Source organism: Ursus maritimus, unplaced genomic scaffold (assembly GCF_017311325.1).
Source record: "Ursus maritimus isolate PB19 unplaced genomic scaffold, ASM1731132v1 scaffold_24, whole genome shotgun sequence".
Classification (NCBI taxonomy): Eukaryota; Metazoa; Chordata; class Mammalia; order Carnivora; family Ursidae; genus Ursus; species Ursus maritimus.
The window spans coordinates 32,514,539-32,541,249 of NW_024424897.1; the positions used below are offsets into that span (position 1 = coordinate 32,514,539).

A 26,711-nucleotide genomic window follows, 5' to 3' on the forward strand; every position below is an offset into this window, starting at 1 on the left:
CTTAAATTCATGATTTTCCTTATTTTTGATTACAGAAGCCACCCGAATTTGGATTTCTGTAGTTTTTAAATATAAAATTTTTATGCTATTTGTATTTACAGCCTGCTTAAAAGACAATTGCAGAACTTCTTCATGTTTTTATCCATAAATTGGTTTATAGACTGTTGCATTAGAGAAATGTGGACTATGCAATTTGTATTGCTTACTGCCTTTCACATTAGTGATATAAACCTTATCCAGCAAATTTCCAAAGTGATGATTTTAAAGAAATTATATTTTTTCTGTAGCAGCACTTGCATTGTCCTTCGCTTAGCAGATGTTTCTTTTTTTTTTATTGAGATATAAATGGATGATTCAAAATGATTTTTTTTAAAGAATCACTAGGTCAGAAGGGACTTCACAGGATATCCTTTGATCTCCTGGTAAGTCTGCTGTGTCTATGAAAAGTTGTATAGAATTTTAGGAAGTAGGGGCGCCTGGGTGGCGCAGTCGTTAAGCGTCTGCCTTCGGCTCAGGGCATGATCCCAGCATTCTGGGATCGAGCTCCACATCAGGCTTCTCCGTTAGGAGCCTGCTTCTTCCTCTCCCACCCCCCCTGCTTGTGTTCCCTCTCTTCGCTGCCTGTCTCTGTCAAATATAAAAATCTTAAAAAAAAAAAAAAAAAGAATTTTAGGAAGTAAATAATATCTTATTCAAGGAGTGCTTATTATTTAAAGGACTAATATGATTAATCTTTCTGTCATGTAAATTGTTATTCTGATTTTTTTTTAAAGATTTTATTTATTTATTTGACAGAGATAGAGACAGCGGGCGAGAGAGGGAACACAAGCAGGGGGAGTGGGAGAGGAAGAAGCAGGCTCATAGCGGAGGAGCCTGATGTGGGGCTCGATCCCATAACGCCGGGATCACGCCCTGAGCCAAAGGCAGACGCTTAACCGCTGTGCCACCCAGGCGCCCCCTGATTTTTTTTAATGGCTTCACTTGTTGGGTTGTTTTTTTTTTTAAGATTTTTTATTTATTTATTTGACAGAGAGAGACAGATCACGCCCTGAGCTGAAGGCAGACACCTAACGACTGCGCTACCCAGGTGTCCCCACTTGTTGGTTTAGATAGGTTCCCTATACTACTTAAACAGGGAATCTGTATCGTAGTTGAAAAACAAACAAAAAACTTCCAAGGAACAGTAAAACAAAGAAAATGAGAAAAATGGGACTAGGAAAGCCTGATTCACAAAAATAACAATAGCTACTCTTTACTGAATGCCACAGAATAATAATAGCCATTTCCTGAATGTCCACTTGTTAGGTATTTTACTAACCATTTTGCATACATTGCCTCTAATCCTCAAAACATTGCAAGATAAATCTATTTTACAGATCAAGAAATTAAAGTTTGAAGTGGTTAAATAATTTGTCCAAGGTCACATAGGGAGTAGCAAAGCCAGAATTTAAATCAAGGACTCTGATTTCAAAGCTGTACTCTTCCTATGTCCTGCCTTCTTAAAAAATATAAGATTGAAACTGCATGTCAGTTTCTCCAACTGAATATTTGACTCTGGTCTTAAGACTTGTTAATGCTGAGTTTTTGGGGTGCTTGGGTGGCTCAGTCAGTTAAGCATCTGCCTTCAGCTCAGGTCATGATCTTGGGGTCCTGGGATTGAGTCCTGCATTGGACTCCCTGCTCAGCATTGGACTCCCTCTGCCCCTCCCCCTGCGCTCGTTCATGCTCTCTCCATATCAAATGAATAAAATCTTAAAAAAAAAAAAAAGACATAATGGGGGAGTTTTTAATGTCAGAAAAAGTGGGCATGATACCTACAAAACATTTTAGTTTCTTTTAAGACTATGAATGTTGATTCTCTCTAAACTGTATTGCATCTTTATATTATACCATCTCTTGTTCCAGATTTTCTCCTGTAAAAAATAGTGCTATAGTAGATTGAAGCCAAAAAGAAAAAGATTCTACCGCTTAAGAAACCTGGACAAGGGGCGCCTGGGTAGCCCAGTCGAGCATCCGACTCTTGGTTTCAGCTCAGGTCATGATCTCGTGGGTCAGATGGATGCAGCCCCATGTCAGGCTCTGCACTCATCAGGGAGTCTGCTTAAGGATTCTCTCCCTCTGCCCGCACCCACTCCCACTCTCTCGAAAGAAAGAAAGAAAGAAAAGAAAAAGAAAGAAAGAAAGAAAGAAAGAAAGGGAAGAAAAACCTGGACAATTTACTTAATTCTTAGAGTGTTGTTTTCTCTAAAATAGTAATGATTACATAAATAAATAAATTAATAATAAAATGGTAATGATAATTACTATTTATCACAAAGGGTATTTGTGAAGAGTAAAAGAGTATATATAAAGCCCCTAAGAGAGGGCACATAAATTCTTGATAATAATTACATTTTATCTTGAATTTACATTTTAATGGTGTCCCATAATTCTAACAGTTTTGGAGATGGTGAAAACATTTTGGTTAGTTTTAGTCCTACCTTTTATAATCAGGTAAACAGTGTCTAGTACATGCAAAACCCTATGGTAAGCACCATGGCCATGATGTGTAGCAGTGTTGTAGACTTGATTTGTACCTTTCCTCTTGTACCTTTCTATGGTCTTTTAAACCTGATTTAATTTTTGTTAGTTTGTTTATGCTTCAGATACAACACCCTCTCAAATCCTTTGGCCATTTCCCTCTCCTTTCTGTCTCCTACAACTTTGTGCCTGTCCTAAGATGTGGCAAGTAGATCTGCACTCAGTTTTTGGAATGCTGCACAATTGTGAACAAAGCTAATAGTTTATGTTTAATTTATACTCTGAATTATGTTTATTGGCCTAAGTAGGCACAGCAGCTCACTGGGTTGGTGTTTTGAGAAGTAGTTTACTGCATCTCCAAACATTGGATACCATATAAAGCTTTAGTTTGTTGATCTTGTAAAATGAGGATAATAATTCCCTTATCTACCTCGAAAGATAACCGTGGTTCAAACTCTTAAAGTTGTGTTAACTGAAGTCCTTTACAAACTCTTATAAATAGAAAGCATAGTTACCATTCTTTGTTTGTAACTGACCTCAGATCCTATTACATTCTAAATACAACGTAACTATTTTCCCCCAAATCTTTCCATGCTAAAAATAGTCCTGGGGGCGCCTGGGTGGCGCAGTCGTTGAGCATCTGCCTTTGGCTCAGGGCGTGATCCCGGCGTTCTGGAATCAAGCCCCACATCAGGCTCCTCCACTGGGGGCCTGCTTCTTCCTCTCCCACTCCCCCTGCTTGTGTTCCCTCTCTCGCTGGCTGTCTCTCTCTCTCTGTCAAATAAATAAATAAAATCTTAAAAAAATAATAAAAATAAAAAATAAAAATAAATAAAAATAGTCCTGCCCATAGGTATAGCAATAAAAATCATTTTCTTTTCTTTTCTTTTTTTTTTTTTTTAAGATTTCTTTATTTATTTGAGAGAGTGTGTACATGGCAGGAGGGGCAGAGGGAGAGAATCTTCAAGCAGACTCCCCACTAAGTGCAGAGCCCGTTTCGGGACTCCATGTAGAGCTTGATCTCAGATCAACCAAGAGTTAGAAGCTCAACTAACTGAGCCACCCAGTTGCCCCTAAAAATCGTTTCTTTCTTTCTTTCTTTCTTTTTTTTTTTTAAGATTTTGTTTATTTATTTTTATTTATTTATTTTTTATTTATTTGAGAGAGAGCACAAGCAGGGAGGAGAGGCAGAGGGAGAGGGAGAAACAGACTCCCGCTGAGCAGGGAGTCTGACTTGGGGCTCCATCCCAGGACCTTGAGATGATGACCTGAGCCGAAGGCAGTCACTTAACCAACTGAGCCACCCGGTTTTTCTATTCAAATGGATATAAGACAAATTTCTAAAGAGTAAATTATATGCTATGGTTCCCTTTTATTCCAGTCTTAGAGGACTGTCTTAAAACAGTTGATTATTACTTCCTTTCTCCAAAGTTATATACTTGAATTTCCAGTAATTTTTATCTTTGATTTTATCCTAGCTGTTTTCTCAATATAAATGTAAGAGTACCTAGTTTATAATCCCATTTAAAACATTGGTTTTGTTTATGAACATACCTTTGTTGTTTTTGTAAAACGAATATATAGTTAACTATATCTGTAATTTTGGGGAAGAAGGCACCTGGGTGGTGCAGTCTGTCAAGTGGCCGATTCTTGGTTTTGAGTCAGGTTATGATCTCAGGGTCCTGGGATTGAGCACCAAGTAGGGCTCTGCACTCAGTGTGGAGTCCAATTGGGATTCACTTTCTCCCTCTCCCTCTGCCCCTCCCCCACCTCATTCGAGAGTGTGTGTGCTCTTTCTCTCTCTCTCAAATAAACCTTTTAAAAAGAATTTTTTTAAAGATAAGAGTAAGTTACTTGAGATTCCACTGCTTTGCCAGTACTCTGCCAACCACTTAGAACATTTTAGTGAATATCCTACTAGATATCTGTATGCATATATGTACATGAAGATATGTATTCAATTTTACATAATTGCAATCATAGAATACAAGAATACACTTGTAATGTACATTTTTTCATTCAACAACATGTGGTAGACATTTTTCCTGTCAATAAATAAAAGTCTGTTATTAATGGCCACATCATTTTCCCATATCATTTACACAATCTGTTTTTTATTATTTGATATTTGGGTTCTTTCCAATTTAGGGTTCCTACAATGATGGAACACCATGATGCTTACATATGTCTTTTTCCTTTTTTCTGGATTTTTTAAAAGATTTTATTTATTTGAGAGAAAGAGAGTGAGCATGAGTAGGGGGGAGGAGTCAAGGGAGTGGGACAGGCAGACTCCCCCCTGAGCACAAAGCCTGACATGGAGCTGGATCCCAGGACCCTGAAATCATGACCTGAGCCAAAGTCAGATGCTTGACCAACTGAGTCACCCAGGTGCCCCACATGCGTATGCCTTTTATTAATAGTTGTGAACTTTTCTTTGCAGAATAAATGGTTAGATTTTGAATTGATGGGGTAAGGGATATATACATTTTGCATTTTGACACATATTGCTAAATTGCCCTACAGAAAGTTGAGCCATGCTCTAGCCTGATATCAGATTCCCATTGTCATAGTTAGGAATCCTGATGGCAGTCCATTAATCCAATCAGCACCAGTTTTCTTATTTTGAATAATATCTCAATTTAATTTATTAATTCCTTCAGAAGTCTTGGGTAATTATCTCTGACCCCAGTGTTATATATTCCTACGCAGTTGCATCTGCTATCTAGAGCACTCATGATTTGGGCAATGCAGTTGTAGATGGGATTTAAATGACAACCTAACGAATCATTAATTAATCTTTTATTTTTCAGAAGATCAATACTATCTTCTCCAACCAATCCCTTGAACTGACTTAAAATTGGTGACCTTGTTATAACACCAGCTACTAGCTATGTAGATTTGGGCAAAGTACTTAACCTCTGCAGACATCAGTTTTTTCTTTACAGTGGAACAGGCCAGCGATCTCTGATACACTTTCTTTTTTAACATTTTTTCTCCCTATGATGATTGTACTAAATTCCATTCCTGGTTTAAATAATGTCATATTAACTTTGGTGGCTCTTATAAATTTGACTCCTTCATCCTCGAAGACAACTCTGGTCATATTGGTGAAATTAAAAAAAAATGCTTTTCTATAATCATTGCTTGCCTGTTTTTGCAGTGGTTTCAATTTTCTTGGACCTCCAATAAGGTATATGTGGTCCTTCTTGGTTACTTATTTTGATAATTATGTATACTTTTCCAAATTTGTTGGTGATACTTTTAATGCTTTCATTTTACTTCATTAGATCCTCAAAATGCCCCTGTGAGGTTAGATACTGTTATCCTCATTTTACAGATATAGAAACTGAGGCTTAAACTAAGTAATATGCCCAAAGTCACTCAGTTTGTAAATGGAATAGCTGTATCTATGAGTTCTAACTTCAGAGCTCTATCTACTAAGCCACAGGTACCTCTATTTTTGAAGTTTAAATATTCTTAGTTACATAGATTTTTTTCCCAGGTAATATTTATCATATACATGTTTTTATTCCCATTATAAATAGTAGTCACTGAATTTAGAAAACAGTGGCTATCAGGGGAGCTTTTGGTAAAGGGAAGCAGAACCATGCACACCAGCTGACACATGGGATATAATTTGACAGCCCTAAACAGATACTTTCCTTAAGGCCTAACAAGGCAACATTTTTCTACTCATGGGTTTCCTTAAAATGTTTTAATTTAAAAAGTGTGGTTATATTTGGGAATTTTTATACTTAGTTCTTTTTCTTCTATAAAGGCTTTACCATTTCTCTGGATATTTTGATATTAGATCAAGAAATAGACTTACTGTGGTGGTAAAGTGATTCAAAAGTGTTTTTCAGCTACTTTTTAAATTTAATTTTTATTTTTAAAAAGATTTATTTATTAGAGAGAGAGTGAGCAAGAGAGAGAGCACAAGCAGTAGGAGGGGCAGAGGGAGAGGGAGAAGCAGGCTCCCCGCTGAGCAGGGACCCCCCCCCCCCCATGTGGGACTCGATCCCAGGATCCTGGGATCATGACCTGAGCCCAAAGCAAATATTTAACTGACTAAGCCACTCGGGGACCCCTCAGCTACTTTAAAATATATATATATATAATTTATTTATTTTTATTTTAGAGAGAGAGCACACAAGCAGGGGGAGGAGCAGAGGGGGATAGAAAGGGGGAAAGAATCCCAAGCAGATTCCTGCTGAGCTCGGAGCCCAATGCAGGGCTCTATCCCACAACCCTGAGATCACGACCTGAGCTGAAACCAAGAGTCCAACGCTCAACCCACCAAGCTACCCAGGTGCCCCTTTTTCAGCTACTTTAAAAAATATAACGTAGGCCACTGTTTTCTAGAATCTTCATTGGAAAGAGGACTTCAACTATCTCTATTTTGACCTCAAACTTTCTAATTGATAAATTCTTTCCAGCTTATCTCTTAACTCAGGCGAAAGATCCTGAAGGCAAAGCATAACCTGATGGGAACTGAAATTACCCCCTTAAGCAATAAGGACTCCCCTGAACCAGCAATACCCCACCCATGATTGACTTTAAGACAGTGATCAATTTGACCTTCACGGCCCTCCTCCTGCGTGTAGCCACCCACGTTTGTCCCACATTTTCCTTATGTAAACCTGCAAGTATGGATGAAAGGAAAACTAGTTCGGCCTTCTGGGATTCAGTTACCTATCTAAGACTTTAAGTAATAACCTATAACCTTGTCAACAAATATTTCTTGACCGCCTATCTTGTATAAGGTGTGGGATTGCATTTTCACAGTGAAACGAGAGAGGAGTTTGTCCCTCAAATATTTGACTGATAAACTAGTACCTCTTATGGTATGTATAACAATTGGGAAAACTCTATCTTGGCTAGACAAATAGATGGGTTTATTATTTGTTTTAGCAACCTTAGCTCCTTCATTGGTAACAGTTCTTTGTACTTCCTAGAGTAGGGGCTAAGATGTGCCCTGGAATCTCTCCTTTTTTGATTTCCAATTATGTCAGGCCTTCCTGAATTCAGGCTATCTTCGAATAGCCTTTTCTGCCTGAGTGATGGCAAAGGCACTGGCAGGTTTCCCAGCTTTCGCCTCAGTTTGGAGCTTTTCTGAACCACTGCGGGTTCTACCACAGAGCTAGGTGAAAAACGCTCACTACCGGACCTCTGCAGGCTCCTACCCAGCAGCCAGAGCGCGCCTGCGTACCGCAGCCCCTTTGTTGCTCAGACGCTTGGGGTCTGGCTGCGCCTGCGTGGAGGGCTGGCGCCGACAAGTGCGCTGCACCGCTGGCACCGGCTGGGGGCGAGCAGACCTCGAGCTGCTGCCGCCGCCGCCGCAGCCGTTGCGACCGCCGCAGCGGAGTTCAGAGGGCCCGGAGGTGGGAGACTTGCCACACGGTGGCTGAGATGTCGTCCACCGCGGCTTTTTACCTTCTCTCCACCCTGGGAGGGTACTTGGTGACCTCATTCTTGTTGCTCAAATACCCGACCTTGCTGCACCCGAGAAAGAAGCAGCGATTCCTCAGTAAACACATCTCTCACCGCGGAGGTGAGAGGGGTCCCCAGATCCCGATGGCGGAGGTGGGGGAGGCTTTTTTCCCCCACTAGAGCTGAGGGTCCTTTAGAGCCCTACAAAAGGCTGGCGGGTGGAAATGCGTGAGAGTTTGAGGAAGAATGGTGTATGCGAAAGAGGGCTCCCTGGAGGTGAAGGCGATGTGAAGGGGAGGTCTCCTGAGGGGAAGATAAGGGATCTTGAGACAGAGCCATGGTGGGGATCTGTCGAGTGCACTGGTGTCAGGTATTCTTTGAAGGAGGAAGGACTAGGGTGAAAATTAAGGGTAGATGGAGCGTTTCTCGGCAGATGGAAGGATGATCGCGAGGTCCCTTCCTAGCAGCGAGACACAGACGGGTGGGGGGAGCGCGGAGCAGAGCTGGGGTACCCCGCGGGGGAACCGGAACAGACTGCTCTGAGCGGAGCCACTGGCTGAGCTTGTAGGGAGATCCGGGGCGACGAGCATCGAGGGTTGAGGAACTGCGTGAACCTGGAGCGTGCTGTAGCCTGGTTGTCTGCAGTCCCTGGGGGCTAGTTCCCCCACCCCGTCCCCCTCTCTGAGCACTGATAATTGAGAAGAGAGGGAAACCTGGTCACTGACCTGGGGACACTTCCCAAGGTCACAGTTAGAGCTTGGGCTGGATTGGGACAGAAATTGGAGCGTCCGGGTTCTTAAGGCAGCAAACCTTGCACCTGCTTTTTTTTTTTTTTTTTTCTTTTTTAGCTCCACCTGCACCTCAACAATGACACTTGGTTTTCCTAAAGACAAAAAGATGATATAGTTTATGACAGGACTGTATTGTTTAAAGAAAACAAAGAAGTTATTTCTTGGAAAAGTATCTTACTAAAAGGAGCCTAGATAGTCCACCCTGTAATTTCCCTTTATTTCATTTCAAGCATGATGCACAAAATGCTGTGAAATTGAATTAAGTCAATCAATTTTAACTGTTCTATACAGATGAATGTTAAATTAGGTTAAAACTGCTTGGAATTTATAGTCTAATTCTAATACTTGGTAAATTCTAGGAGTTTACACTCTAAAACTTGATTTAGTGCCATGACACCTTTTCCGACAAGAATTGGCCAGGAATACAGTTTTAAATATGACAGAAATACATTAGTATTCTTCTGTATAATTTGTACAATTTTATGTTAAACATAGTTCTACAGCGTGACTTCAGTAGTTACGCTAGTCTTACTCATGAAAAGAATCAAGGGTCTTAAGAGGTCTCCGGCTAAATGCCATGTAAATGCTTATTTGATACATAGATACTTGTTTGGTATTTTTTTTTTAAGCTTTTTTATTTATTTAAGTAATCTCTACGCCCAACATGGGGCCTGAATTCACCACCCTGAGATGAGGAGTTGCAAACTCTTCTGACTGAGCCAGCCAGGAGCCCTGTGTTTACTGATTTAAAAAAAAAAAAAGAAAAATGTGCTTACTAAAAACCCAAACCAAAACAAAACTAGATCCTCTAAAGAGCTATCTAAACTGTCATTGTGGATGATCTCAATTTTATTTTAGAAGAAATACATGTTAATTTTTGAATTTTTGTGACACTCCACAGGTGAAAAAAAACCTGCTACTCCATAGAGTTTAAAAAATGTGTGCTAGATCAATGTAGCCAGTATCAAAACCAGGATAAGCTGTATCTTCAGTTCTCACTTACTGTCAGAAATACTTTAAAAATATTTTTCCCTAGATATAAAGTCATTTTCAGTTGTTTCACTTTCACCCCTTATATAAAAATAACCATTTGCTATTTGCAGATATGGGATCAGTATTTGTATATTCAAAGATACATAACAAACAGTCATAAGAATCTTGTTAAATAGACTTGACTCTATTTACTTGTATGATGGTCCTAATGCACCTATGTTCCTATGTTGTTAGTGCTTACTATGCATTTGTTGAGTATGTGCACCAAATAATACAATTAAATCCAGAGTAATCGAGGATATATTTACTAAAAATACTTTGTAACTCAAGATACTAAGTCTCTGGAAAATAATAGTCGAGGAAGGAGTTATCTCCTTGCTTACTTTTTATTTTTGTCTTGGACACTGCCAACAGCAGCCACTAGTCTCTCTGTGTATATTACTAACATTTGGGCTAATTCTCTATTGCCCTAACTTCGAATACCTGATACTTCGCGTAAACCAGGTGTATGACCATTCCAAGACCGAAACATTGATCAATGTGACAAAGTATATACACCAGCATTGCTGTAACTGTATGATGTCTGCATTACCACCTGGGTCAGATTCTGGACCACTAGTTAGCCTTGGGAAGAAGACTTAGTTTTCTTATCTTATAAATGGGGTCTGTTTGCCTTGCTTGTCTTTGAGTTATTAGGAGGATTAGGTATATAAAATGCACTTTGAAACTGTAAAATTGTTTAGAAATATAAGCATGGCGGGCGCCTGGGTGGCGCAGTCTTAAGCGTCTGCCTTTGGCTCAGGGCGTGATCCCGGCGTTCTGGGATCGAGCCCCACATCAGGCTTCTCTGCTGGGAGCCTGCTTCTTCCTCTCCCACTCCCCCTGCTTGTGTTCCCTCTCTCACTGGCTGTCTCTCTCTGTCAAATAAATAAATAAAATCTTTAAAAAAAAAAAAAAGAAATATGAGCATGGATACAGGGATCCACATATGTATTTTATAGAACTTTGAGTTGATTGAGAAGGAATAAGATCACCCTATACTTAATGTTTTCAAAATTTTAATTAACATATTGGCTTTTGCTAAGATTGATTGTCCTTGAAAGAGGAAATTAATGTTTCAAAAATTAAATGCTGTAGTTTTGTTCTTGCCTCTTTTGAGCACACATTGTATTACATTATATTGTAATAGGATATGTTAATACCTCTGCTTCCCTTACTAGACTGTGAGTTCCTTAAGGGGAGGTTTCAGATTTTATTAATGCTTCTGTCTCTAGCTTCTAGTGCAGATCCTAACATAATTAAAATAATAAATTATTGTCTGCTAATACTGCATGCTAGATCCCTCCCATGTATTTCCTAAATTTATTTGACCAAGAACATCTTTTATAACTATAATGTATTGATGGAACACCAATCAGATCAAAGATATACCCTATGAATCAAATGGAGAGCAAGCAATATTCTCAAAGGCCATTTTCTTAATTTCTCTCTGAAAGCATGAATTTTATTAATACTTTTTCCAATGGCATAAGTAACTCATGTTCATTGTAGAAATTTGGAAAATATAGAAATGAAAAAAGAAAAAAATAGTTCCTAAAACTTTACTATCCAGACATAATCTCTGTTAACATTTTGAAGTATATCCTTTAAATACCTATTTTCTGATATTTGGAATCATAGTGTATATAAAGATTTTATTTATTTATTTATTTATTTATTTAAGACACACAGAGAGAGAAAGACAGAGACGGAGCATGAGCAGGGGGAAGGGGCAGAAGCGGGGAAGGGGCAGAAGCAGGCTCCTCACTGAGCAGGGACCCCAATGCAGGACTCCATCCCAGGGCCCTGGGATCATGACCTGAGCTGAAGGTAGATGCTTAACCAACTGAGCCACCCAAGCACCTCCTGGAATCATAGTGTATAAACATTTATTTCAGATGCCAACTGAGTTGGCTAGAGGTACGATTGCAGGGAAATACGGAAATAACATACTCTAATACTCCTTAATCTATCTCCATGAGCCGAACGGTAGTAAGCAACAGGCTTAAAAAAAAAAAAAAAAAAAAAAAAGTCTATGTGTTAGGGTTCAGTGGCCAAAGAATAAAAAAAATCTCCAACCCATGAAATCCCCACCTTCCCTCTTAATCGTTAACCCTTGATCTTGAGACAGAGTATTGTCACAATCTGGGTATCCTACCACAGAATGATTTGGTAAGTAATAAGTTTGAGGCTAAGTTTGCCATTGGACATTGGCTGCTTCTGGGTCCTGAACTTTAATTGGATGTTCAAGGAAGAAATTGAAGCATCAGTTTAAGTCCCAGAAGTGTCACTCTGCAGTTGCATCCTGAAACATGTTCCATGTCAGGGTAGCAGTTCTTTCTCTTCTTGTTCCCTCACTCCTCTTTTCAGGGAACTCTTCCTCACTTTTCAATGAGGACTTTTTTTCTCTTCTTTTCTTTCTTTCTTTCTTTTCTTTCTTTTTTTTTTTTTTTTTAAGTAATCCCTACAGCCTAAAGGGGCTCAAACTCACAACCCCAAGTTCAAGAGTCTCAAGCTTGGGGCACCTGGGTGGCTCAGTCGGCTGGGTGTCTGCCTTTGGCTCAGGTCATGATCCTGGGGTCCTGGGATCGAGCCCCTCATCAGGCTCCCTGATCAGCGGGGAGTTTGCTTCTCCCTCTTTCTCTGCCTCTCCCCCTGCTCATGCTCTCTCTCTCTCTGTCAAATAAATAAATAAAATCTTTATTAAAAAAATAAAACAGTCACATNNNTCCGACTGAGGCAGCCAGGTGCCCTTTCAACAAGGACTTTTCTTCATTCATTTCCTCAAGTGATCCACTCATTCCTACTGACACCTTATTAGCAATGAAATAGTTTATCATTTTTTTAATAGTACTTTCCTGCTTAAGAAAGCAAACTAAAATGTACTTACTTTCAGCAATGGCTAAAAGATATATATGTCTTAAATTGTATACAAATTTTGAAAAATTAAATATAAAAAATATCATTATAGAAAAATTATTGAAATTATGACCAGGTACATAACAAAAACCACTTACCATTGAAGAGAGCATACATGTGGTAGTTACCTGGTAAATGCTGCCTGTGTATCAATATGCAGTTTGAATTCCTTCTGTGCTATTGATGTGTTTAATTTTTTCTTATACCTGTAAATACAGATTTCACCAGTTTTTTTCCTCTCGAGATACAGAAACAAGTCTGCACTGTTCCAGGGAACCCATATTGAGAAATGCTCTTAGTATACACCATCTCTACTCCTTACAAGCTCTTTATGCTCTTATGTAAATCATATATACTGTTTCCAAGGCACACTATAAATGTTGAATGAACAAATGAATTTAGAAATAAGGAAGGGGCCACCTGGGTGGCTCAGTTGGTTAAGCTCCTGACTCTTGATTTCAGCTCAGGTCATGATTTCAGGGTCTTGAGATTGAGCCCTCATGTTGAGCTCTGTGCTGGACGTGGAGCCTGCTTAAGATTCTCTCTCCCTCTCCCGTTGCCCTCCTCCCTGCTCGTGGACTCTCTGTCTTAAGAAAGAAAGAAAAAAAGAGGAAGGAAGGAAGGAAGGAAGGAAGGAAGGAAGGAAGGGAAAGAAAGAAAATGAAAGAAAAAAAGGAAAAAGGAAAAAAAGGAAAGAAATGAAGAAGGAACATATTTTGTTGCTTGATTTACTGAATGATTTCATTTTGAGTTGAGATAGGATCATATCTCACATTAGGATGTGTTCTATTTGCACTAAGCTGTCTTTTCCACTATCAGAAAATATTTAATTTTGAAGGTTTCTTTGTGTGCGTGTGGCTGATGCACATGGTCATATTTGTCATTGGTTTTATAAACATCACCCATTTATCATGTATACAAAGATGTTAATAATAGTGGTGGTTAGAGCATCTCTATAAAACAACACTAAAATGTTTATTGGTATATAAAACATTTGGGAGACAAAAAGAAAACTAAACAGGTATTTCTTTCCTTCACAGTATTTAAATCTAATTAAACATACAAAAGAGAGTGTTTCCTTTACTTTTCCTATCCTATCAGAAATTAACTGATCATGGGGCACATGGGTGGCACAGTTGGTTAAGTCTCTGACCCTTGGTTTCGGCTCAGGCTGTGATCTCAGGATCATGAGACTGAGCCCCTTGTCAGGGCCTGCGCTCAGCGTGGAGTCTGCTTGAAACTCTTTCTCCCTCTCCCTGTGCCCCTCTCCCTGCCCTCTCTCTAAAAGAAAGGAAGGAAGGGAGGAAGAGAGGGACGGAGGGAGGGAGGGAGGAAGGAAGGAAGGAAGGAAGGAAATTAACTCATTACGAAGTAATTATGAAGCACTATATAAGAGAGGAAAAGTTAATATAGAATGAAAACGTGGGAAGTATACAGTGAAACTATGAATAAATAGAATTGGGACTTTTCAGAGAAGGATTTGTCAAAGTGAAAAATGTGAGCTGGAAGAGGGAGGCAGTATGATGTAAGCAGAGGAATTATAAACATATTAGGACAACATATAAAATCTGTGACACTCTTCTCTTTCCCATTTCATAATTTAATAACTAATTAAAAATTAAACATTTGTTTATATGTCAGATGATGATTTGCAAAGCCAGGCATTGTTTAAACTGATTATTGAAGGAAAAGGAAAACTGTGGCAAGCACGCTTCTATTAATGATAGGATAACTGGAAAGAAAAGGAGTTCAGATAATTTCATGAGACAAGAGCTACCACCAAATAATAATTCCTTAGAGAGGAATAGCATACTTTTTAATTAGTCCCTTGGTTACTCTCCAGGCTTTCACCATATGGATCTAATAGGTAATTTGTGGGTGTTATCATTGTGGAATTTATCTTCAAGCTTTATAAACAAGAAGAATATGGGAATAAGGACCAATATGAATAACTTACCTGTAAAACTGAAATAAAGGTGTTCTATGAATGGCAGCATAGAAGCTGGTAAGAGCATGGGATCTGAAATCATACAGCTCATGATTAACTCGTAGTTCCCCTCGTTGGCTATGTGACTGTACCCAACTTTTTTCTGGTTGTGGGGTTTTTAATGAAATGATATATAAGTGTGTGGCTTCTATTAATATCTTGATTGTCTTTTCATTGTTTTATTTAATACTGGCTACTAATTTCATAAACATAAAATGAAAGATCTTAAGTAATAATGTTTTCATTCTTAAGCTGCTAGGTTTAAATGAATAACAATTAAAATTAATATGGAAAGCAGACATAAAAGACAAATATGCAGACTTTGTAAATATTAGTAAAATTTGTATTAACTGTGGGAAAATTTATTTCAGAGTACTGAATCTCTATCCTATTTTTTCCTAACTCATTTTCCCCAAACCAGAAGATCATTTCAATTCAAATATAGGCAAAAGTATTAAGAGTCCATGAACCTAACACCCAGATACAAACAATTACCATCATGTACTCGCAGTTTTTAAAAAAAGGAAGTTTCACTTAAGAATATATTTGATATAGTAATAAAAATTATTTTATTAAATTTCAACTGTTGAGTATACATAACTTTTTTTTTGAAACAAATGTCTTTTTTTTTTTATTTAATTTTAAGTAAGCTATACACCCAGCATGGGGCTTGAACTCATGACCCTGAGATCAAGAGTCGCATAGTCTACCCACTGAGCCAGGCAGGCACCCTGAGTACACATAACTTTTTTTTTTTTTAAGATGTTATTTATTTGAGAGAGAGAGAGAGCATGCAAGCACATGTGCATGAGTCGGGGGAGGGGCAGAGAGAGAAGCAGACTCCCTACAGAGTGAAGAGCAGACATGGGGCTGGATCCTGGAACTCTGAGATCATGACCTGAGCTGAAGGCAGATGCTTAACTGACTGAGCCACCCACACATAACTTCTAATATTTTGTGTGACAAAACTGGAAGTACATACAAAACACTTGTTGCGTATCAAAGTACAATGGTGACTGTTTTGAGGAAAAGCACTTGTGCAATCATTTGAATTGTGAGCTGAATTCGCCCTTATTTTTTCCCCAGAACACCATTTTTACTTAAAAAAAACTGAAACTGGTTATTCAGACTTGAGTGTTCAGCAGATACATTCTTGAAAATTATAAAATGAGTCTGTCATTAGAAGAAAAATAAGCTAAGGCAGTGCCAATGATTACATTTGAGTTTTCAAGCAAAAATTAGAAATTTGGAAAACTTGTATCTTTCACTGCGAGCTTGATAGGTTTCTTAAAGATTTCCCTGATGAGGTATTAACAAATGTGATTTAAAAAAATATTGTATAGTGAAATGTGTCGGTATTTAGAAGATCACCATGATTCAGTGAATGAGTATTTTCCATGATAGAAAGCCATGCATGGGTGAAAGATCTAGTCAAAGTTCAAGATGGACTTAGGGGCGCCTGGGTGGGTCAGTTGAGCATCTGACTCTTGATCTCAGCTTAGGTCTTGATCTCAGGGTCGTGAGTTTAAGCCCCGCTGGGCATGGAGCCTACTTAAAAAAACAAAAAAAGTTTAAAATGAACCAATGGATTTTCATTTAATAAAGTATGAAAAGGTCATTCATATGGTTCAGATTCCACATTGCAAGTAACTTTTAAGAAACTACCACTTGTTAAATTTTGGTGCAGTATCAAAAAAGAATCTTTCTTTTCCAACTACCTATCTGTGTGAAGGTCGATACACATACATAAAGCAGATATGAGAATGTAGCTGCCTTCTGTAAAGCATTAAAGAGATTTGCAAAAATGTAAAATAATGCCACTCTTCATTAAATATTTATGGAAGATAGTTAATTTTCAAAAAATGTTATGCTGGGGCACCTGGGTGGCTCAGTCGTTAAGCATCTGCCTTTGGCTCAGGGCGTGATCCCGGAGTCCTGGAATCGAGCCCCACATCAGGCTCCTCTGCTGGGAGCCTGTTTCTTCCTCTTGCACTGCCCCTGCTTGTGTTCCCTCTCTCGCTGGCTGTCTCTCTCTGTCAAATAAATAAATAAAATCTTTTTAAAAAAAATGTTATGCTAACCAAAAAAAAAAAGTTATGTTAACATATAATGGGCTTATTACTGTATAGTTTCAAATAAATAAATTAAAAATTTTTAATATTGGGGGCAGTAGAGCATGTAACTCTTTTTTTTTTTTTTTTTATTTGACAGAGATAGAGACAGCCAGCGAGAGAGGGAACACAAGCAGGGGGAGTGGGAGAGGAAGAAGCAGGCTCATAGCGGAGGAGCCTGATGTGGGGCTCGATCCCATAACGCTGGGATCACGCCCTGAGCCGAAGGCAGACGCTTAACCGCTGTGCCACCCAGGCGCCCCTGAGCATGTAACTCTTGATCGCAGGGTTGTGAATTTGAGCCCCACCCTCCCGTTGGATGTAGAGATTACTTTAATTTTTTTTTCATTTTTACTTTTCAATTTCTGTTATGTATTTATAATGATAATCCCATATGATCAAGGGGTGCCTGGGTGGCTCAGTCGGTTAAGCATCCGACTCTTCATTTCAGCTCAGGTCATGATCTCAGGGTGGTGAGATGGAGCCCGGCCTCAGGATCTGCACTCAGTGTGGAGTCTTCTTGTCCCTCTCCCTCTGCTCCTCCCCCTGGTCACACTCTCTCTCTCTCTCTCAAATAAATAAATAAAATCTTTAACCCATATAGTCAAAAGCTCTTTGAGGTACTTAGTAAATGAATCCCAAAACCAAAATAATTGGGAATTAGCAGTTTAAGGCATTGACTGTAAAAAGAATCATTGTAATCTGAAGTGATAAGGAAGTACTTCATGGAGGAGTTGAGACTAGAATTCATTCTGGTGTTAAGGTTAAGAAATACTGGGAGGGTGTGGTGAAGAGAATGTTCCAGGCAAATGCCATGTTTTGATTTTGAGTCTCCTCTCTATTTTAAAAGTAATGCATATTCATTGTAGAGGGCTTGTAAGACATGGAAGAATGCTTATTAGAAATCATTTGTATTCCAGCCACCTGGAGATAACTGCTATTTATTTGACTTGTTAAGTTTAACTACTGACTGCTTTATTGTGCCAAAAATCAAAGAAAATGGAAAGAGACATAAGTCAACTGGAAGGAGCTAATGATATTTATTTGACTTTAATCTCCTGGTGAAGGTGGAAGGTGGTGTCTGCCAGACTTCTCCATTGTGAAGCTACTCTTTTTTCCTTTGTAAAGAATAAGTACTTTTGTAGGGCGGTTCTTCGAAACTACATAAATATCCCATTCCTCATCAGACTTTAAGTCTGTTTATTAAAATGGGCTCGGGGCGCCTGGGTGGCTCAGGTCGTGGTTTCGGGGTCTTGGTATCGAGCCCCACATCAGCTCCACACTGAGGAGTCTGCTTCTCCCTCTCCTTCAACTTGTGCTCGCTCTCTCTCTCAAATAAATAAATAAAATCTTTAAAAAAAATAAATAAAATGGGCTCAACTCTTTCTTTTCTTTTTTTTTTGGAAGGAGTCAACATCTGTTACTGCCATTATTTTGATACTAACATTGTCCCAGGTTTGGCCAGTGAGAGCTCTAAAATGGCTTCTGTGTCCATTTGACTTCCTTGGTTAATAAGTTAACAACAAGGGGCGCCTGGGTGGCACAGAGGTTAAGCGTCTGCCTTCGGCTCAGGGCGTGATCCCAGCGTTATGGGATCGAGCCCCACATCAGGCTCCTCCGCTATGAGCCTGCTTCTTCCTCTCCCACTCCCCCTGCTTGTGTTCCCTCTCTCACTGGCTGTCACTATCTCTGTCAAATAAATAAATAAAATCTTTAAAAAAAAAATAAGTTAACAACAAGCAGTCAGTAGTTTAACTTATTTAACCTACTAATAACCATTTTAGTAGCACTATTTATCTTTTTTGGTCATATTCTAGAGTGTTTTGCTCTTGAATATTGATTATTTGAATATAACATATTTCCACAGTTTTTGATTAAAACGCCAACTAGTTTTTTGGGTTTTATTTAGAGAGGAAGAAAGAGAGAGAGAGTAAGGAAGGGCAGAGAGAGAGAGAATCTTAAGCAGACTCCACACCAGTGCAGAGCCCTGCACGGAGCTCAGTCTCACCACATTGAGATCATTACATGAGCCAAAATCAAGAGTCAGAGGCTTAACCAACTGAGTTACCCAGGTGCCCCAACACCAACTAGGTTTTTAAAAGTCATTTAATCACACACTTGGGTGGCTCAGTCGGTTAAGCATCTGCGTCTGGCTCAGGTCATGATCCTGAGATCCTGGGATCAAGCTCCACCTCAGGCTCCCTGCTCTGCGGGAAGCCTGCTTCTCCCTCTCCCCCTGCTTGTGCTCTGTCAAATAAATAAATAAAATTTAAAAAAAGAAAAAGTTATTTAACCTCAAAAGAGCATTTACTTTTTTTTCTAAAGAGCACTTATTTTGACAAAAGCTATAATCTTCAGATTTACTTCATCTGTTTTCTATTGTGCATCAACTGTAGTAACTAAAGTAAACCTAAAATCAAAGTGGGTATTTTTTTCACATGGGTATTTCTTTCTCTCTACTAAACTCTGGAACTCTAGAACATTCCAGTTAATGTATTCATTTCTTCATATTTTGTGTTTCTATTGATTATTAATTAGGTTGCCTAACAATATAAAAGAAGAAAATATTAATACTCTCACAAATAAGTCCAGATGGTATTGTATGTGAAACATTTTAATGCTAATACTTGAACAGTACCGTAAACTTGAAGTGTTTCTTTTTGCTAAAAAGAAATTGGCTGTTTTTCTGAAGTATTTGGGAAAGTATTTCCCAAGTGTTTTTCCTGTGCATTCCATTAATTATTTAGTAATACTGAAATCTTTTAGTTTTAAAATATTCTAAAACTTATGGCTAGCATGTTATGTTAATTGAGTCTACCTCATCTATATAATATTAGATAATTAGATACTTTTTATCTGTGTCCTTTTTGTCATTCCAATGTTATTCACTCATCAGTCAGTGGACATTCACCAAGTGCCAGTTACTATAATAGTGGCAATAGTAATGATAATAATTATCCTTTACTTTTGCTGAATATTCGCTATTTCATTAAATCTAATGCTGTTAGTTATAAAATGCACATTTTCTTTTCTTTTCGAGGTGGGGGATGGACAGAGGGAGAGAGTGAGAATCTGAAGCAGACTCCACCCCCAGTGCAGAGCCCAGGGCATGGCTCCATCTCGGGCTCCTGAGATCATGACCTGGGCCAAAAGCAAGAGTGGGACACTTAACTGACTGAGCCACCCAGGTGCCCCTAAAATGCACATATTTAATATGCTGCTAAGAGAGAGAGAAAATCTTGCCAAATAAACTATTACACAGCATCCATTGTAAAATGCACCGTAACTTAAAAGTTGTTAGAAACGGAAAAACTCATTTTTTGAATTCATGACCTAGGGCACCTGACATGTAAATTCATTTAATTACACCAATTCTATGAGATAGGTGCCATCTTTATCCTCATTTTTTTTTTCTTTTTTAAGATTTAATTTTGGGGGGGGGGAGCATCTGGCTGACTCAGTCAGTAGAGCATGTGATTCTTAATCTTGGGGTCATGAGTTTGAGCCCCACTTTGGGGGTAGAGTTTACTTAATAAAAAATTTTTTTTTAATTCTCTTTTTTAAATGTAATCTCTACCCCCAATGTGGGGCTCAAACTCACAACCCTGAGATCAAGAGTCTCAGGCTCCACTGACTGAGACAGCCAGGCATCCCTCATTCTTACAGATAGGGAAGCTCAGCCCCAGAGAGGTTTTGTAACTTTCCCAAGGTCATGCAAATATCAAATAGATCTGAGAGCAAAGATCCTAACTCCATCTTCAACTACTGCACTGTATTGCCTTCAACCAAAGTGATTAAAACCAGTCACCACTTCTTAGTAATTCATAGGAAAAGGAGTCAGTTTAATAATTTATGATATAATATGATAAATTCTTATTAGAGCGATGCATAAGAGAGTATGGGGATGTAGAGGAGATGGTTTAACTGTTTCTGGGGAGGTTTATATGTACCAAGTCCTCTTCTGTCTTTCCTATGACAAGCAGATATTGTAGCTTAAAAAACATGTTTAGGTTCTAAACTTTCTGTGTTGCTGTGGCTTTGTTTTAATCTTTGATTCTTCCTGGTGCAGCCAAAAAGCAACTCAAAATACCATTACACTCTTTAAAAAACTTGTAATGTCTACACAGTATATAAACATCAAGATTCACTAGATGTATCTTATTAAAGTGAATTTCTGGAAAAATTAAAGAGTTCAAATTAGGGGTGCCCGGGTGGCTCAATTGGTTAAGCATCTGCCTCCAGCTCAGGTCATGATCCATCTGGGGGTCCTGGGATCAAGCCCCGAGCCCCACTCAGCGGGGAGTCTGCTTCTCCCTCTCCCTCTGCCCCCCCCATCCCTGCTCGTGTGTGCATGCATGCTCTTTCTCTCACATAAATTAATAAAAATCCTTTAAAAAATTTTTTAAAAAAAATTTTAAAGTTGAAATTAGCCAAGTAAATGAAATTTAATATTTTCACAGGTGCTGGAGAAAATTTGGAGAATACAATGGCAGCATTTCAGCAGTAAGTATAGAAAAAGCTATTCTTTTATAGTTTAACTTTGAAGTGGTGATGATTCACAAAGTGAAGATAGTATACATGTCGCATCCGCTTGTGATACTTGTTTCTATTTTATTAAAATCCCCCTTTTTTTAAAATTTAGCTAGTCTGAAGTGTTACAAAGAGTGTGTAGCTTCTGCATAACAGAAAAACTAGATCAGAGTTGTGGGTAATCAAAAGATACTATAGTTCTAAGGCTGAAAGAAGGCGTTTGTAACAAGGAACGCACTGTGTGTAATGCTAATTAGTCTTGGAGAGAAAGAGAAAAGGAGAAAATGAAACAACTGTTAACACTGGTTGCTGTTTATGAATAGGATTATGTGTCTGCCCTGTAGTTCTACAGACCTGAACCTGTCATCTGGTCTTTTCTTGTTTGAAGCCTTATGAGTGTTGGTCTTATTTTTTTGAATAAGGTAAATTAGATTTTCCCCCATGTTTCAGTTATTCATATCTCGTATAGATCTCTTTTAGAGCACCTCACGGAGAAGCCACAGGAGAGACAGGAATGAAAGCTGATTGATACCTTGTTTTCCGTCTTAGAGTAAATGATCATCATTAGTCTGTGGTGATGGTGAACACTGTTTTCTTTTCCCTGAAAAGTAAGGCAGAGGATATGAAAAGTTAAACTCCATGGGAGACATTTTCCATATTTAGTAAGAATAATATTTTCTTATATATTTGTTGAGCCATTTTTATGCATACAATTGGGACTGAGAAATCAGAATTTGGCTTAAGTTTTTGTTCTGTTTCTCATCATTTAAAGGTACCTTAGAATTTCGGGGCACCTCGCTGGCTCAGTTGGTAGGGCATGTGACCCTTGATCTTGGGGTTGTAAGATCGAGCCCCACATTGAGCATGGAGATTACTTAAAAATAAATAAAATAAAAATAACAAAGAGAGTTTATTTTTCCTGTTATCAGGTCCAAATGTACTGCTTCTCCATATTCTAGTTTCATCTGAATCCTATCCTCCTGTGTTTGCCTTTGCTTGTTCTTCCTGTTCTCTAATACAACACCTTTAACTATAATCCCCAAATTTTCTAAAGCTCTAAAAATGCAAACACTTTCCTCCTGTCTGTGGAAAAAAACCTTTCCAGATTCTGAAACAAAATAATTTAAATTACTTTAAGTCAAAATAAAAATAAAACAAAATAAATTACTTTTAAGTTATCTTCTCTACTGAGATCATATATGTAGCTATCTTCAGATATATATATATAATATAATGTATAAATCTAGATATGTATATATATATATAATATATATAATGTGTGTGTATATGTATATATATAATTTTATTTGTGCAGTTTACACTGAGACACATACACACATACACACATACCTCCCTTCATATACTATGATTTATCAAATATTTGTTCCCTGGGATGTAGTGATATATATTGCCTGGGGGAAAAAATGCTTATAACTTTGAGTGATCTTAGCATTCTTTATATTTAAGGTATATTCTTTTATAAGTTTTTCCCCATATTTTTTTGTTAAATTTTTTCCAACCACCCTTGTTTATGAAATTAAAATACTCGATTATATAATAAACTGTTTCTAAGAATGGTACATTTGTATAATAAATTATTTCTAAGGATGGGGTATAAATATTTTTATCTTTGAAGATTTTGATCATCTGAAAAGTTTTTGGTAGTCAAAGAATGTCTTACTTAGATGGTTTTTACTTGCTAGATACATTTCCCATCTTCAGCAGCTTTTTGTTTTGTTTTTTTAAGATTTATTTATTTGAGGGGCACCTGGGTGGCTCAGTTGGTTAAGCAAATGCCTTCAGCTCAGGTCATGATCCTGGAGTCCCAGGATCAAGTCCCGCATTGGGCTCCCAGCTCAGCAGGGAGTCTGCTTCTCCCTCTGACCCTCTCCCCTCTCATGCTCTTTCTCACTCTCTCTTCTCAAATAAATAAATAAAGTCTTTTAAAAATTTTTATTTATTTGAGAGAGACAGCTCGCAAGTATGTGTGAATGGGGGAGAAGCAGGGGGAGAAACTCTCAAGCAGATACCCCACTGAGCATGAAGGCCCAGTTCCCATGACCCTGAGACCCTGAACTGAAATCAGGAGTCTGACATTTAACCAACTGAGCCACCCAGGCACCCCTTAATTTTAACCTCTTTTAAAAATTTGTTGTTGGTGGTGGTTTTGTGTTTTATCTTATGCATCAGTGCTCTTGCTATCAATAAATACTTTTGTTTTCATTTACAACTATTCTATTAGTTCTTTAACTGCTAGGATACCTAGGAGGTTTTTGTTTTTAATACCTACTTTATGAGGAACAAGAAAAAAGTCATGTAAACATACTATTTTCACAGTACAGTATATTAAAACTGTGGAGTTATAATACCCCAATTGGCAAAAGACAGATACTGTGCTTAAATATGGTATATCTTTGATAGGATAAGTAGTTGAGGGAGAAACAGTAAAAATATAATGAGCAGCTAAAACTTAGATCTCATTTATGTGCGTGTATAGATAAACACTTCACGAAGTATACATATTATGACATGGAAGTGAAGACAAGAAGATATTAGAGAAAGTATAAATAATTGGTAGGGGAAGCCTGGTTAAGATTAACCAGAAAATTGAAAAGATACTAGGACTAGAAGAGTTATCATTTGGTACAGAGGAAGAAACTATTTTTATTATTTTTTAAGATTTTATTTATTTGAGAAAGAGAGAGTGAACACAAGCTGGGGGGAGAGGCAGAGGGAGAGGGAGAAGCAAGACTCCTCTGCTGAGCAGGGAGCCCACCTCAGGGCTTGATCCCAGGACCCTGGGATCATGACATGAGCTGAAGGCAGATGCTTAACTGACTGAGCCACCCAGGCGCCCCAAGAAACTGTTTTTAAAACGTGAAATGTTTGGGGCACCTGGCTGTCTCAGTCCAGAGAACATGCAACGCTTGATCTTGGGGTTGTGAGTTCAAGCCCCATGTTGTATATAGAGATTACTCAAAATAAATAAATAAATAAATAAATAAATAAATAAATAAATAAATAAAATAAGGGGGTAGGGGAAAAAACATGAAATGTTTGAGATTAAGATGTGAGGGTATGTAGATGAGATATATCTAGAAACTGAAAGGACTTTAAGAATGTATGGAAAATTTATTCATTATAGTTGGTCTAAAGAAATAATTAGGACTGGGGCACCTGGGTGGCTCAGTCAGTTAAGCGTCTGCCTTCCGCTCAGGTCATGATCCCAGTGTCCTGGGACTGAGCCTCGCATCAGGGTCCCTGCTCAGCAGGGAGTTTGCTTCTCTCTCTCCTGTGCCCCTTCCCCTCCCTCTGTCCCTTCCCTGCTCATGCTCTCTCTCAAATTAATAAATAAGATCTTAAAGAAAAAATTAGAAAAAAAAAAAGGATTAGGACTGAAGAGAAATAATTATATCTCACAATTTCTTCCTCCCTCCCTCCCTCCCTTTTCTTTTTTCCTCCCTTCCTTCCTCCCTCCCTTCCTTCATTCCTCCCTCCCTTTCTTTTCTTTTCTTCTTTTCTTCCTTCCTTCCTTCCTTCCTTCCTTCCTTCCTTCCTTCCTTCTCCTCTCCTCTCCTCTCCTCTCCTCTCCTCTCCTCTCCTCTCCTCTCCTCTCCTCTTTTTTTCCTTTTCTTTCTTTCTTTCTTTCTTTCTTTCTTTCTTTCTTTCTTTCTTTCTTTCTTTCTTTCTTTCTTTTTGTATGTCACAATTTATAAAAAGTCCTGTAATGTGGTTTACAAAATGCTTTCACAAACACCTTAGGTTATGAACATAGCTCTTCTGTGATTCCTTTGAGAGCAAGAATCCTTCCATATTGATCTCTCAAGCCCTGACACCTAGTTCTGACGCTAATAGACTCTCACTAGTTGCTTACTGAACAAGATATGGAATGGAGCACTTCAGAACAAAGCAGAATATTAACAGAAGACAAATGAAGGAGACAGAACCCCATCCTTAATAAGCATAAAACCTAAAAACTAAGAAATTGTACTATACACACACATACACACAGAGTCACTAAGCCCTTGAGTATGTAAAATCTAGCTCTTAAGAGCTAATAAAACTAGGTTATTAAACCAGGCCGCCTTTGTAAATACCCATAGGACAATCTGATCCCCGTGGTATTAACATGAATGGTACAAGAAAGAAACAAATTGTTTTAGCAGTGCTGGAAGTATAAGTTGGCAGACAGTCAAAGTAATTAATCAGTGACCTGGTTCTCATGATACATTTTTCAGAATATCTAATTAATACAGTACTAATTTCTCATCTATGAAATGGGAATAATAACAAACCTCAGTGGTGCGAGGAATAAATGAGATTCAAAAAAATTCCTTAAAATAGGGTCTGTTATTTATTCATTTTTGGACTTACTATTTTTAATTTTTTCCAAATTTTTATTTAAATTCTAGTTAATTAACATGTAGTGTATACGGTCTGTTTTAAACTGTTATGTATTGTTTCTGTGAAATTTCAAGTAATTTCACATCTTTTAGAGCTAGAGTTTTTATTTCTTTTTCTGGTAATGTTGAAGCCTTGGTTTTCCTTTTTCTCTGTTTGTAATCAGCTTGTCAGAAAGTCAGCTATATTGGGGCACGTGAGTGGTTCAGTTGGTTAAGTGTGGGACTCTTGATTTCCACTCAGGTCATGATCTCAGAGTCATGAGATGGAGCCCCTAGTGGGGCTCCGTGCTCAGCAGAGAGTCTGCTTGTGATTCTCTCCCTCTCCCCCCCCCCCCCCCCCCCCCCCGCCCCGCTTGTTCACACTCTCTCTTTCTCCAAGATAAATGAATAAATCCTAAAAAAAAAAAAAGAAATTCAGCTATAAAATATCTGGTGCTTCAATTGAAGTAGATGCATATTATTATTTATGGGACATTTTGAAGGCCAAAGTGATAAAAATTCCTTTTTCTGCCTATGTTCTAGCTATCTGTGTATCAAATTTGGGATAATTTTATTAGTATAATTTACAGATTGTCCTGACTGCACTTACTTACTATTGCTCTAAATTTTTATTAGCTTATTGATGAGAGATGAGCATACAATAAATAGAAAATATTTTTTATATAATTCCTAAACATTTCTAAAAACAGCCAACATTTTAGCTGAAGGCAAACTTCAAACTTAGAAAAATTTCTTTTGTAAAATGTATAAATTTTTTACTTTCATTTTTAATTTTTTTAAATTGACGTTTAAAATTTTATTTATTGTGCTTGCTTCAGCAGCACATATAATAAAATTTTCTTTCTTTTTCTTTTTTTAAGATTAAATTTCTTTTTTTCTTAATTTTTTTTAAGATTTTATTTATTTATTTATTTATTTGACAGAGAAAGAGAGAGCCAGCGAGAGAGGGAACACAAGCAGGGGGAGTGGGAGAGGAAGAAGCAGGCTC

General features: G+C 38.1%; 1 protein-coding gene across 1 annotated transcript in view; it reads left to right on the forward strand.

Moving 5' to 3' along the window:
- The first annotated feature begins 7,784 nt into the window (after positions 1 to 7,784).
- The window catches only part of GDPD1 (glycerophosphodiester phosphodiesterase domain containing 1), a 50,789-nt gene continuing 31,862 nt past the window's right edge, over positions 7,785 to 26,711 (forward strand). Inside the window, exons 1-2 of the mRNA XM_008695484.2 lie at positions 7,785 to 8,071; positions 21,251 to 21,293. Coding sequence (XP_008693706.1) covers positions 7,930 to 8,071; positions 21,251 to 21,293 — 185 coding nt within the window. The 5' untranslated portion in view covers positions 7,785 to 7,929. The remainder of the gene's footprint in view (positions 8,072 to 21,250; positions 21,294 to 26,711) is intronic.